The 14,735-nt window shown below is 37.2% G+C and overlaps 1 protein-coding gene across 2 annotated transcripts in view; it reads left to right on the forward strand.

The window, feature by feature from the left end:
- RAB3C (RAB3C, member RAS oncogene family) overlaps nucleotides 1-14,735 on the forward strand; it is a 144,752-nt gene that overhangs the window by 66,719 nt on the left and 63,298 nt on the right. For both annotated transcript variants that reach the window (XM_074856052.1, XM_074856051.1), the window contains one exon: nucleotides 4,638-4,756. In XM_074856052.1, coding sequence (XP_074712153.1) covers nucleotides 4,638-4,756 — 119 coding nt within the window. The remainder of the gene's footprint in view (nucleotides 1-4,637; nucleotides 4,757-14,735) is intronic.

A 14,735-nucleotide genomic window follows, 5' to 3' on the forward strand; every position in this document is an offset into this window, starting at 1 on the left:
CATGAAGTCTTGCTTAGCAGGACTTGACAGTAAGGGGGATTTACTTCTCCTAAGTTAGCTCAGATAACTAATTTGCAAGCCTGAATAGTTATTATTTTCAAGATTACTGTCAGAACCTTGGTTTCTCTGTTTTATATTTTGAGACTTTCCAGCCCCACAATCTATTAACTTCATGTGAAGTACAGGTTCTTCCTAAATCAGCTATCTTGTTATTCTGAAGTGTTTCTACTTGCATAGATGGCTATTATGTCATCTCTCTCCATTCCTCTGGGAGCATTGTTGTCAGCAGCTGGTGCATTCCCCATACACTAAGGCCTTCAGTGGTATGTCAGTTAGACAGTAATAATGAGAATCTGTAGTAAATTTCCCATAACATTATTAAAGAGTTATTTCAAGGGAGAAGCACAGGACAAAACCTGGTTCATGTGCTTACTGTAAAAATAACTAAACAAATCTTCACTTTAAGCTTTATCGTACTGTCAAATTCACAGCTTTAATTTAAATGAACATCCAAGGTAATCTAGAATTCTCTATCTCCATACTATTTAATACCTATATGGTAAAGGAGAGTTGGCCAAATACATACCAGGCTATCTTCACCCTGAACCAGAAACAGATATTTTGCACTCAGTCTACACCTCTACCATTCCTCTTTCACTGCCTATAGATACACATGACCTATGCAAGATCTTTACTGATGGAGAAGCTTTACTGGTCCTTTATTGAATTTCTGGCAAAAAACAATGAATTTTTGTAACATGAAATTATATGTAATAGGATCTGGAGCATAAAAATGTTTACGAAATCAAATTTCAATTATAGGTGAAAAAATTAATTAAGAAAAAAAATCCAGCAAAACATATTAGAGACATCAGAGCACACAAGACCAAACTGTGAAAGTCTGAGGACCATGGGCTATTAGCCAGCATGCTGTATGCAATGCTTAGAAAGTGGGTAATTTCTAAAGTACTATGTCCACTAAACTTTATCATTCTGTGATTTAAAATCTAAAATCTGCTGCCTATTTAGGAAGATTTGCTAAGATGGGATCGGCTAACCAGAAGCTAATGGAATTGTGAGAAGTTTATTAAAACAAGAATTTATGAAAGTGAATATAATACTTGAAAATATTTCTTACAGGTGCTGAGACTCTTTTGGTATTGTCTTGACTAAGATTGGTAAAATACCTCTTTCTGTCTTCTGTGCATGGAACTTTTCATAAAGAATTCCCTCACTGTCATTCATTCCCTTCTGCTTTTCCACTCTACTTCTTTAATGAACAGTCAGTTGTCATTACCAGACATTACCTACATGAATGAAAAGGCCCCCAAGATGATCTACGTGTCTTGTTCTCTGCCTGTCAAAGATGGTAATCAACTACCTTGGTTAAAATGCCAGTCAATAATAGGTCAAATTTATTCTTCCTCAGGCTTATTTTATTTAGTTTGCTTCGAAATAAATGTCAGTGCAAACTACAGATGTTTCAGAATTTAAACCTAAAAAGATGGTCTTCAGGTTAATTCCATGGTCTTGCAAAAAAAGCTTAAGATAACATAGCAGTAGCCAGTAACCATAGCTGAACTGGAAAAGGTTTTCTTCAAGTACAAGTAAAAAACAGTACCTGAGGATGAAATCATACGGATTTACAGATATAAATATGATTAAATATGGAAATTAGTTATTTTCTGTGCACTTCTTCCAAAAAAATAAATGCTAATAAACAGGGAGAAAGGCCACTTACAATGTTGCATTATGTTTCATATATATAAATAATTGTAATACTTAATATTAAATAAGTATTAATTAAGTATTAATTATAATACTTAATATTAAAGTATTTGATGTTTCTAATGAGCTATTCCTCCTGACAAATGGTATTTGAGTTACTTAACAGTCCTACAAAAGGAGCTGTCTTTAGAGCATTTATGAATATATTCTAGTCAGAATACAAAGGAAATGCTTATGAATGTGTGGAACATAGAAGTTTTGACATTGATTACTGATATTTGGGTTCTTACATGATCATAAACACTCTACTGCATAATTTAGGCCAGTTAAAATTTTAGTTTCTTCCTGACAAGTGAATAAAAAATAATACCAACAGGAATGTGATTATCAATGTCTGAAACTAATAAACTCCACTTTATTCACGGTCATCCATCTATGCCATAACTGAAATATCACTTTAGAAAGTCTTCCTTTTTTATCACATTAACATAGCATTAACTACAGGCACATATTAGATGCCTGTATTGAGAACAACCCCAAATACCTGGTTCCTTCCCAGACTGACCCAAATCAAATGCCTACATCCAGAAGGTCATCTCCTATCCCCAAGTCAGTCAGTGTTTGGGTCTTCATCTGCAGCTTCATTTCCAATTGTGTAAAATTATTTAAGAACTTTTATCTTGATTTGTCTTCCTTTACACTCATTTTTTATTCTCTGTAATCAAGAGTGCCTAAACCCGCACTGGTTACCTTTAACACTGTGCAGAAGAGAGTTGGTGTCTTGGATAGGAGGCCTCACTAACTTACACCTTTATTGCTAGGGCTTCACTCTTATCTGCAGACAGACTTCGGTGGAAATCACCCACAGCAAATTAAGATTTGCTTCAGTAGCAGTGGACTCCTGCTTGTCATACCGTCATATTTTCAACCATAAGTGTCTCTGATTGACAAACAATCAGATAGACACTGACAAAACCTGTTTGAAAATCATATCTCTTCTGTACAGAAAGGCTGTGTGCTTGCTATAGGCCATATTTTCCTTCTGTCCCTCCCAGCTCTTTTCTCTAATATCAAATCAAATAAATGAAGCCAGCAAAACATGGGAGAGTAAACCTTATTCCATAAAAGAAATAGAAAGAAATGGTTTTAAATAATGACATGTGATATTTCTTCTGTTAATAAATTATTTTACCCAACATTTCAATGCTACTTTTGTCTTATTGACAGACCATGACCTACTGAGAAAAAACTGACTTCTGAGTATTAGAATATGCACAGGTTTAGTGCAAGAGTCTTAATACCTTACTATTCAGTAATACCACCAGAAAATTTGGGAGCAGTGCTGTTAATGCAGCTATCCAGCCTCCAGACCACAGTTGGTATCGGCTTAGCCAGGTTAGAGTATAAGCAGAAAAAGTTTAGGTCTGTCTGGCCTTTCCCACAAAGACATAGCGTAACCTTCTGTGAGACCTGTTAGAGTCTAACTTCTACATTAGCTTTCCATCTCAGATCACTGAAACTACATCAAAGCAGTAGCGGCTGTAATCCAGAATGAACAGAATCCATATATTTTACCTAAGACCTTGTTTGGTTTCACTAGCTGTCTTGGTTATGTTTCTTATTTTATAAATGCTTTCTGATGTATGTCAAATCTTCTTTTTACTTTATTAGTTTATGAGATGAATGATATATGTGTAAAGAAGGAGCCCACTTAATCTATTTTTCTCATGTTCACAAGGCAGTACTACTAGCCCAGGAATCATTTCAGAAAACACACCCAATAAAACATTGTTTATCACTTGTTATTATTCTCTCTCTGTAGGAAGACAAATCAAATAAATTTGTCTGAATTGTAAAACAAGCTATTTCTTACCTACTCAAAAATCTGAAATAATGAAATGCAGTTTCAAAGTTTTGTTAAAACTGAATATGCACAGATGATCTGTTACACAGTTACAGCATTGCACTGAAATGTTACATACATTTAATCTGAAGCTTTTAATGTTTATGGTGTAAAAATATTAAATTGGTTTGCTGGAACAGGAAATAGTTATGCATTTCCTGTATGTTAGTTATTGCTGTTTTCTCACAATCTTAGTACAGACATGTGTGGTTATGCTAGACATTGGACATAAATGTAGTAACAGGTAGTTGCTGCCCTGAAATTTTTTTAATGGAAAAAAGTAAAGGAAGCAGTAGGAGAAAGGAAGACTTACTTTAAAGTCAATCGAATGAGATACAGAGAATGAAGAAGAAAACAGGTTTGAGGTAAGGGGCTTCTAGTGAACTTTTTTGTGTGTGTGTCAGATATCATCCTTATTTTAAGAGTACTGACCTCCAGCTTTTATTTTGTCAGCACAGATCTGTAATGGTACTAAAGTTCACATGGGCACAAATGGCTTAAAATCGCAAGAACAGAATGATTAAACATTGCCTTTTTGGCCAGGATGTTTCCAGACTTCAGGAACCATCTGGATCTTATAGTTAAGATCTTAAGGATGCTATTTTGTCCCAGCATTTTTTCCAGGACATGAGATTTTACCTGTGCCCTCTGTCAAACTAGAAAGGTACAAGGCAGGAGCAGGAGACAAGGTTCTTACCCAATTCTCAGGTTGAATGACGTGAATCAGCGAATGACTCAGGATATATGACCTGACAGAGGGCCATGCCTTTCTGCCTCTATCCACTCTCACCTTATGACAGAATGGATGTGTCCCTCCTATTATGATCCAATGCAGAATTCTCTTTCTTCCTGTTATTCTCAGTTTTCTCCCCCTTGATTAGTTTTATGAGTAGGATTTCAGAGTTGTACAATAACTGTTGTCAGAGTTTTCTTTCTATTAAAAGAGAAAATTATAATTTGTCAATTTATTTGCAACATGTAAAAATTTTGTTTGGTATTGTTTCAGGACACAGCAGGTCAGGAGAGATACAGAACAATTACCACGGCTTACTACCGGGGTGCAATGGGCTTCATTTTAATGTATGACATCACAAATGAAGAATCTTTCAATGCTGTGCAGGACTGGTAAGTAAAACTTGGAATTCATAATAAATAGCATAGAGGATATTTGATATCACTCACCTGCTGTGACAGTGTGAATTATTTTGGAAAACTTATTTCCAAATACAGTGCTCAAGAATTCCTATGCCCAAATATATGCTGGGGTTTTTTTCTGGAAAGACAATGAATACCTTTAAATGTGTTGCGTCTAATTCACTGTAAACATTGTATTTTCTGTGATTTTGGTTAATGTGTATTATTGATACTACTAAAACCAGCAACGTGCTAGTGTGAAGAGTAACTGCTAAGATACCAGAAAGTGTTTCAATATTTCATGGAAAAAAATGAGATAACATGTGTGGGGGTTGTCTTTTAATTTAATTTTTCATCATGTTGCTTTTAACCATAGCTGGTTATACATTATGCTGTTGGTCTTGTGCCTCTGGTGTAAAAACGATGAGCAAACTTCATCAGAATAGCAGAACCAAATATGGCTGGTACTTATATTACCTTGTATTATGTGAATGTCAAGATGTCTCCATAAAACTGTGTCATTTTAATCAGACATGGGTCAGTCAGGATCCAAACAATGCAAGGCTTTTTTAAGTAAAGATGACCCAAAAGGAAAGGTGGAGTTAATCTCAGTGATCTCTTCCTTTACAAGCTGTTTTAATATCTGAGAGCCTCCTAGAAGTGCTCTGAGTGATATGAATAGCATGTCATGTGTGCTCCACAGGCTCTGTTGCATGCTGTTCCCATAGGAGAACTGTGATTGAGAGAGGATTTTGTTCTGAGTTTGTGTCATTTATTCAATATATTTCTTTGGCATTTTTTAAATTTATTTTAAGATATGCACTACTGTGTACTTAGGACAGGCAAGGTCAGAAACACGTTTCACTCTTAAAGTAAAAGGCAGTAATGCTGTGATACCTGTTTCTAACGGGAATTGTTGCCAGTCTCAGAGTCTCCAAGAAAAAACTTCTTCACACTCCTCTACTTATTATTGTGGTAAAAGTGCCACTGAACCCATGGAGCACATTCCCTCTCTACAGCTGAAGTTTTTCTTGGTCTGTGTATGCTGAGCCTGACCATTCACCACTCTGTAAACAACTGAGAACCTTAGTTTGATTCTGCTCCACAACAAATGGGGTCTTGGGTTGCCTAACTTTACCTGTATAAGAGCTATGTATATAGTCACTGGCAGTCTTCCAGGGGATAGGGGCAACTCCAGAGTGTGTCCCGCCTTCTCTTCTCCATCAGTTATCTGCACGACTCTACAACAAATTATTCTTATGAGCATCTCTTTCCATTTACTAGAGAATCAATAAGCTTACATGACTAGTATAGACCAGACAACTAGCTTTTGGACAACTGAGTGTATCTGAGAGGAGTCTCTCATACTCAAAGAGGAAGACACATTTGCTCACTGTGACTTGTTACGCCAAAGGGAAGTTCTGCCCATTTTGTACCAGCTGGAGGCGTCATGCTGAGTACTTGCTGTCACACATTTGTCAGTACTGCTCTGTTCAACACCATGAAACAGAATCTCCTACCTGACAAGAGGTAGCTGAAAGTGTTATTCATAGATGTTGCTATGAAAGTTTAGCAAAAACAGGGAATCAAGGAGTACACCCAACCTCTCAGCTGAACCTGCAGTTGTGTCTGCCAGCACCACTGCTTCCTGGGCCTGTCAGCTGAAGCACTTTCTTGCTTTGCCTCTGCTGTTCTTTGTCCACGGGCTGATTCTGTTCAAGCACTAGGTTAACTAGGTGGTAATGGCTGTCTAGGACAGCTGTAATCTGACAATCTCATTGCCCCATCTCTGGACAAACCAGATGGCATGCGAGCTTCCTCAGACAGGAAGGTTTCTTTATAGCAAGTGTAAATATGAGTACTTATTAATTTTCCCACCTGTTTGTTTTCCAGACTCCTAGATCTGGTATGGTTGTCATTCTTTATCTCCTGGTAAAAAGTAACTAGACTTCATACTAATAAAAAAAAAAAAAAAAAAAAAGTCCCTGTAAAATGAAACAACAAAATATTTAAAAGCTATGGAGTTCTTAAATAGGTTTGTGAAATGTGATTTTTCCATCGTTTATATCTAGAAGCTGTACAAACTGTTGGCAGCTAGTACAGATTTTTGTTGGACAGGAAGGATTGCATTACTGTGTGCCGATAGCTACTGAGCAGTCATCTGCATGATGAAAGGGATGACAGAGAGGCAGGGTGCCTCACTTGTCAGGATAAGACATAGATTTGCTTGTTATTTTTAATTTCATGAGCCCAGTTGCTGTCCTGCTGTTCTTCCTCAGTTTTATTCGTCCCATCTCACATCTGATAATTGATTTTGATTAGCCCATGCTCCGATTTTGATAGTAATTACAAAGCTACTGTTTGTTTCTGAATGTGGGAGAAGTTAAAGAAAAGTCCTAACTACCAAGGCTTCAGAACAGCAAGCATGGCTATGCACATGTGTCTATGCATCTGTGAAAGATATGGGGGGAGGGAGCCAGAGCTTTTAAGCCTCTCTGGGGCTTAAAATGCTTTTCTCTATGCCTCTGAAGGCAGTGATGCCATTTCATATACATGCACAATGGGCCGAATCCAAGCTCAAATCACATCTGCTTCAAGGCTTGATCTAGAAACAGCAGTGCAGACAGGACAACGAATCTACATGTGCCTTTTAGATTTGGATAAAGGAGTTTGGTTTAAAATGTGTGTTGGGATGATTCTTTAAAAGCAATTAGTTCAAAGTGGTTGTACTCATACTGAAAGGCAATTTTTTCATTCTGAAGTCTGGCTAACAATTCTCCTCTATAACAACAGACAACTAGTCATATTTCTAGATGCCATGCCTAGGTCAGTATGAATCTATTCAGCTGTGAGAAATTATGTATCTAATTTGACTATTAACATTTTACATTAAAAAAAAAAAATCAGTATCTGTAATTTTATCTAAACCTATTAGCACCTTCAACAATATAGTAGCCAAGCATTTGTCCACCACTCTGTGAGACTGAGAAGGGGTTTTGTCTGAAAGCTTAGTTAAGTGACTTGAAGGCCCAATAAATTTCAACCATACTACAGACACTTCAGGAAACATTCATATCTTACCTTCCCTAATTAAAATTAAAAAAACATAAAGATTGCAAATGACAGTAACAACAAAAGTTGTAACCAAAATAGAGATGTTTTCTGAGATTCAAAAACTTTTGGCATGAGAAATCTTGAGTTGGTACTTCTGATAGTTCTGCTGTATGTACACCCAGTGATTTATTGCCTTCAGTCTCATCCAGAAGATGATGCTAAGAATACACTGCCAATGCTCATGTCCAATAATTGTTCAGTCACTTCAGAACTGCTGCCTTCTAGGGTATGTTCAACTAACCTGTGTTCTCTGAATAGCTGTGTTCCCTACATGGTTTCACACTACAACAGATGCTGTTTCAATGAGCCTAGCTTGGCAGGCAGTTAACTACAAAGTTAACAGGTCCTTAACAATTTTTTACCATTAGAAGGTTTTTTGTATAATCTATAGACTTTATCAGCAGTTAGTCTAAATTATAAAATAATTGAAGAGTATTTGTCTTTAGTTTCTGGTCAGTCCCTGAGTGTTTCCTCTGAAGAAAATGCCAGTAGTCACAACACTGAACAGTATTCTCCTTTACAGATACAGATTTTCAGACGTTCATAAGGACCAACAGTTTCTGTTTTTGTTCAGGGAGAGCGGATGTGTGCTGAGAATCTGGCTGCTAGCAGAAACAGCAAATCAAATGCACTTTAACTCAGCAGATCTCGTATGGAGCTATGCCCAGATTTTGAAGCTGCCTTTTCCAGGAGGCTTCTTCCTTCAGAAATGCAGCTAATGCTGCAAGTGCAAGGTGTGTACCTTGCAGTAGTTTGGTGCATGTTGATCATGCCACCCTAAAAAATGCAGATTTTGGGAACAGTTTTGTTTCCTATGTATAGGAACCACTTGTAGGGCATCATTTTCTGTCTGGCTGAGGTCTAAATTAGAAACAGGGAATAACGAAAACATCCCATTTAGCTGAATTCTTTAAACAGCATCCACATGTTTCAAGTAATTGGCCTATTGGAATCTAATTTTCTTTAAAAAACCTTCTTATTAAATCTGAAGGGGAAATAAGTGAATGTTGAGAGCAGCTCCATTCCACTTCAATGCATATTTGTTTTAGTTCACTTATAATGTCACAGTGGTTGCATTCATTCCTCTTATACTACCACTCGTAGTATTTACATTTGTTAGCCTTTTCCATCATTACATTTCACTATGAGTTGTTATGCCTCCTTTACTCTTAGTTGTTCAGTCCACATAAGGTGTTAGTTTTATGGCAGTGGTTCCTTATGGTAGAAAGGAGAGGGTGAAAGCTATGTACTATCTTTGCAAATGCTATCAATTCAGTATGTTGAGTTCTATAGAAGTGACAGGAAAATAAATGCCTCTGAGTTGAAGTTAAACCTATTTTTATGAATACCACCTTTCTAGATTTACAATGACTGAATTAGAGTCAAAGATTTATTTATACTCTGGCTATTTCTAATGCAGCGTCTCCTGCTAGGTCAGAAACATCAGGTATGTAAACCATGATCTAAAAGCCTGAAGTTTTATGTTCTAGGTTGAAACTCTAGACTTGAAACTTTGCGAAGTCCAAAGGCTAGACAAGAGCAGAGAGCACATTGTGTATAGTTGCTATACTCACTTCAGTTTGCTCCTCTGCACCTGAAAACATCGTCCCAACTTCAAGTGTTTCTCCAGATGTATCTTTATCATTGTCTGGTGGCTGCTAAAGGCACTGCTGTGAAGGGCTTCCTGTGCAAGATTTCAAAAATTGAGAATTCCACATTGCTGAAGTCTCAGTTTCAGGGGTGCTTCCTCAGGAGATACACAAGGCTGAAGGAGCTTAAGAGGCTTTTATTTATTGAAGTTTTCAGACAATCTGTGTTTCATAAGCCTGTCAAGGTCTTCAGAATTGGTTCTTGCTGCATTTTTGGCTGAGGCCTACAGGAGCAGGGAGGACAGCATCCTAGGAAAAACTTTGGTTGCCCTCACTCTTTAAAAAATAAAATAGTTCTCAAAAATTATAGAATGGATATTTGTTAATGTCCCTGTTGGAAAGGATTATGGTTACACATCTTCTTCAGAAATTCAGAGGGTCTTTCATGAAAGATGCTTGTCTTTCCTCTTTTTTGCTTGCTTTGTTTTACCTGCCTAGCACACAAAACTAAACAACAGTTAGTATGATACATGTGTTTTTTGACACCCAACTGCAAATCACTTGAGCAAGTTTACAATCCTCCTTGCCTATCTTCCATTATATTCCCACAGGAATTGGTCTGAGCAAAGACAATAGAAGTGAAACAGTAGCCATCATGTAAGACCAAAGTAGATCCTGAGCTGTGCAATATGAGTACAGCCATTACCAGAAATCTGGGGGTGTTTCCTATAATATACATAGCTTGAATTAAATTCTTCAAGATATCATTTTAGATTGTTTTAAAGCAGAGCTTTAAGAGTGACTGGGCTATTATCAATTCAAGATAACATTCAGAATTAAGGCTTTAAAAACATGAGCATTCACAACAACATGGCGTTTGGCCAATGGATTTACTGGATATGCCAGTACTATTTGTCATTCTGGACAACATTGTGGAAAAAATTGTTGTATTTCTATTTCCAAATTATTAGCTTTTTCTTTCCTTTTAGCACCTCAAGTGAACTATGGTGCACTAGAAATTGTTTTTCTGTGTTCTATTGTGTCTCTCTTGTAATAAGAGACATGATGGCATTTTTTGAATTGTCATCAAGAGAAAAATTAGAATTGGAAAATACATTAGCATGTTAATGGGCAGATGTAAGAAGTCCTCAAAGCAAATTAAGCCCATTAAGTTAATGTCAGCACTGCTACATGCACATATGACCTGACACCGATCACAATTTGTGCAGTTCTGCTGCAGAGAACGCAGGTGCAAGCCATGTATGCCATTCCCCATGCACATCCTCAGGAGCTCTGTCCAGAACTGCTCTGTCCGGACACGAGCTGCATCATGTCCACTGGTGATCCACGCACAAACTGAGAGTCTGCCATACAGCTGACAGCAACCTTCACATAGCAATATAGCTTAGAGCTGTCTGCAAAAATATTCTGATGGAGCATGTCAGTATTAAACGTATTAACTTGGGCTTGATATGGGCAGAGATTTAAGCAGATACCCTGTTTTTTATACTTTTCAGCTGAGCAGGTGCAAGAAGTTGTACATTGGTGGTTAATTTCATGTCATTCTCCTATTTAAAACAAAAGAATGAAATGCTAATATGGCACAAAAGAAGAGGGTGAAATTTAAAGATGAATATTTCAAAAGGAGCGCAGTTTGGTATGTTTTTTCATTTGTGTCTAAGTCTTTCTTCTGGACAATGGATGAATATAAGGGGAAAGGGGACTGGTCTTTACAGACTTAAATATAGGAAACAAAACCACATGTTAAAATTTGAAATATTGTTAGTGGTTGCAACTACACAAAATTTAAAGTTTTCCCTTTTAATATTTGCTATTGGAAATGGACTTTTGTTATGCACATAATGACACTAAAATTATTTTTACTTTTTCTTTTCACTTTTTGTTTGTGTAAGAACTAAGACTAATGGCAAATTAGATATTTTTTCTAAAAAGAATTTTTTTTTCCCACTCAAAATAGTATCAAGACATTTATCAAAAAGTTATTCTTGGTACAACAAATATGTTTTAAAATATTTAAACAAAACTCGTATTCCAGTTGTTTTTCATCCATTGTTTAGTACAGAATTCTGGGGGTAGTAAATTGCATACAGAAAAATTAGCTCTTTGAGATGACATCTTTTCCCTCAAAAGTCTATTATAAAACTTTGTCTCACAGATGCTAAACTGGTGCTAGCTCAAACCACCTACATTCTTTCCAGTTTTACAGACCCACTCCAAAGTCTTCCACAATGTTTCTCCCAGCACATCTGAAAAAAAAAGAGTATCCCTGTATTTCTAACTCAAGAGCAGGGCATATCCCTAGAGATTTAAGGAGCAGCATATATTGCAACTGAGTCTTCTGAAAATAAAAAAAAAGGCATCTACGTTGATAGGAAAATTGTGCAAATAGATTGGTTTATGTTTTTGATTGCAGGTTTCTGTAATTTTCAGTAGATCACTCATGACAGATCAAAAATAAATATTCAAAGTCATCCAAACTATTTATTTATTGCTTGAAGTTTTGGATGTGACAGAAAGTAATATATTACCCTCTCTTATCACTGACATTGACAAATACAGGGCTTTAGATTTGCCTGGAAAACTCTCAGTTACAAAAAAACCCCGTATGCCTGCTTTTTTAAAGATTCTTTCTGATAACTTATCTGATGTCAGGCTTAAACAGTCCAGTAGCCTGGAAAACGTTGCTTTGATTAAGATATTTTCCTATCTTTTTCTTTCTACTAAACCCTGAATTTAAATATGCATATTGCACATGGAAATGTATGCAAATCCTTATCCAAGTGTTTTTGTTTTGAAAATAGTAAACCTTTGATTTAAAAGTTCAAACGCCATCATAAAATGTTTTCAGTATGTTTACTGTCAAAAAAATGATTCATGCATTGTAACAGTTAATCAGGAACTACAGCTGTTAAGTTTTTGTGACATTTTTCATTCTTTCCTATTTTTATGTTCTTAAACCATAGAAAGAAACACACTTGTGGAACTGAAATTATCCATATGTGGTTCTTGGTCCTATTGGCCCTTACTCACACTTGCTCCTTTTATTCATTCTGCTGTGGGACTAAGCACTTCTGCAGAAGGTCCTACACCCCCCTTGAACCTCTTTCACTGTAGATGTGTCATTTTCTTAGATACTAGGCAGCGACCTAGTATCAGGGTGTTCATTCAACTGTCCTCAGCAGCATTACACCATATTAGTGCTGCCAGTGGTGAGTCTAATAAGGAAGGGGAATACATACTGCCCGGACAGAATTCTCTCAGGGTGCTCCATGTCTTTTCTTTCTCTCAAATCTGGGATTGGGCAGCGCAGTCATGATGTCGTTGATAGCAATCTCTCACCCAGACCTTGCTCAGTCACTGGTGGCTGAGTAGAGCTACTTAGTGGAGCTAATCGCAGTAATATGCTTCAGGAATTCACCAGCAAGATTAAGTCATCCTTGACTTACACTGGACCTACCTGCCTTTTTAAAAAAAAAAAAAAAAAATTCATCTCACATGGAGTCGATTAGAACTTCTGTTGTCCATAACTAGGCATGACTTATTGGCAGCATCATGGACTGCAGCCTCTGTTAGCACCAGCTGCGCACTGGTAACTACATCGTGAGTGTGGCTGCACCTCCTCTACTGTCCCCACCCCCACAGATAGGGGCTGCAGTTCTGGGAATCAATTTCTTGTCTTCTTGTTAGAGCTAGGCAATACTAAGGAAAGCTGCATCTCTCCTGTCCTAGGCCCTTTTTCCTCAGTCATAAAAATGTGGCAGCCCTATCTGATATGAAACCAACAAAATATTTTATTTGGAAAAACATGACAAACTAGCAAATCATGCCTGGCTACTATCTACATCTGGCAAGAAGAGAGGTCTGGCTTAATTATCCCCATACTTCAATTCTAATTCCCAGGAGCTTATGTGGCAGAATTATCATTTAGTTCCTGAGTTTCTGCCCATTGCTCTTTATGATCACACAGCAAGAAACAGAACATACCTATTTTGTAGCCTGCTATCTCTCAGCTAGTAACTGAACTGAACATCAATAAGTAGTAATAATAGTCCACAGATGACAGTGTGAACATAAGCTCATTTTGCTGGACTGGAAATTTCACATTTCATTGCATGGCTGACGAGGCAATATAGACACTTAGCCCTTCAGAGAATGGTTGTTAAATAAAGGGGATTCTTCTGTTCTGTACCAGATCCTGCTCTTCTTCAGATATGGTCACGGAGGGTTACACTGAGGTAGATGAAAGCAAACCAGATGATCAGATTAACATCTAAATGCTGCCATGTTGAACCGTTATCCATTAATTAGACTATGCTAAGATACTCTTAATGAGATTTTCAGTTCTGTCTGTTTTTTCCTATGATAAAGCTTTTATTTATCAAAAAGTTAAAGTGGAAAATGTCTCTGAGAGGCATGGTGAGCTGCTGGAGTTTATTAGGAAGATAAACACACTTAAGCATGGTAATATAACCCTATGCTAAAGGAGGTATATGAAAGACTGCTTCCAATATTTAGTCTAGTCTGTCTCTTTATTTTAGAGCCACAGCCAGCAGCAAAAGAAACAAAACCTGTCATGTTATCATCAACTCACAATATTTATTTTGTTAATAATAAATGTCATAAAATCTTGTGGCAATGATAGTTTTTTTTGGCTGAACAGTAACTCATATACTCTTTTTATCTCTCTGTAACTGTGCATGTTGACAAAGTTACACCATCGCTCAGCGTTTCCAAATGAAAGCTCTGCTACCAGCCAGCAACACGTGAGCCTTAGCAGTGACTCAGTAATGTCCCTAAACAGTTCCCACTCTCAGGTCAGGTTGCAGAAGATTTATTTTCCTCTGTAGTCTAATACTCTAAATCTGTTATTCTTAACTTCAAAGGAATAGCATGGCCCCTGCATCAAACTCAAACCTTGAGATTCCCCCTTTGGGGGATTTCAGATTTTCAGTTATCTTCTGTGGATAGGGATATATGTCAGTAGCACTAAAGGCTGCATCTTCATTCGTGTAACCTGGAGGTTATTCATTCAAAAAGCCAAGACTGTGTGAGTCAGTAGCAAAGCAATATATAGCCTTGTGAGCAGTCTGAAGAATTTAACTGTGTTCCCCCTCCCTCATTAGCTTCCTCACCTCTGCTCCCCTTGGGCTGCTTCCTTTCTCCTGCTAGCTCCTCTGCTTTTGATTCCTCCTTTCCTCTGCATCTGATTTCAGCATGGCTTGTTTAGAGTGTCAAGCACTGGCAGT

Source organism: Strix uralensis, chromosome Z (genome assembly GCF_047716275.1).
Source record: "Strix uralensis isolate ZFMK-TIS-50842 chromosome Z, bStrUra1, whole genome shotgun sequence".
In the NCBI taxonomy this organism is placed as follows: Eukaryota; Metazoa; Chordata; class Aves; order Strigiformes; family Strigidae; genus Strix; species Strix uralensis.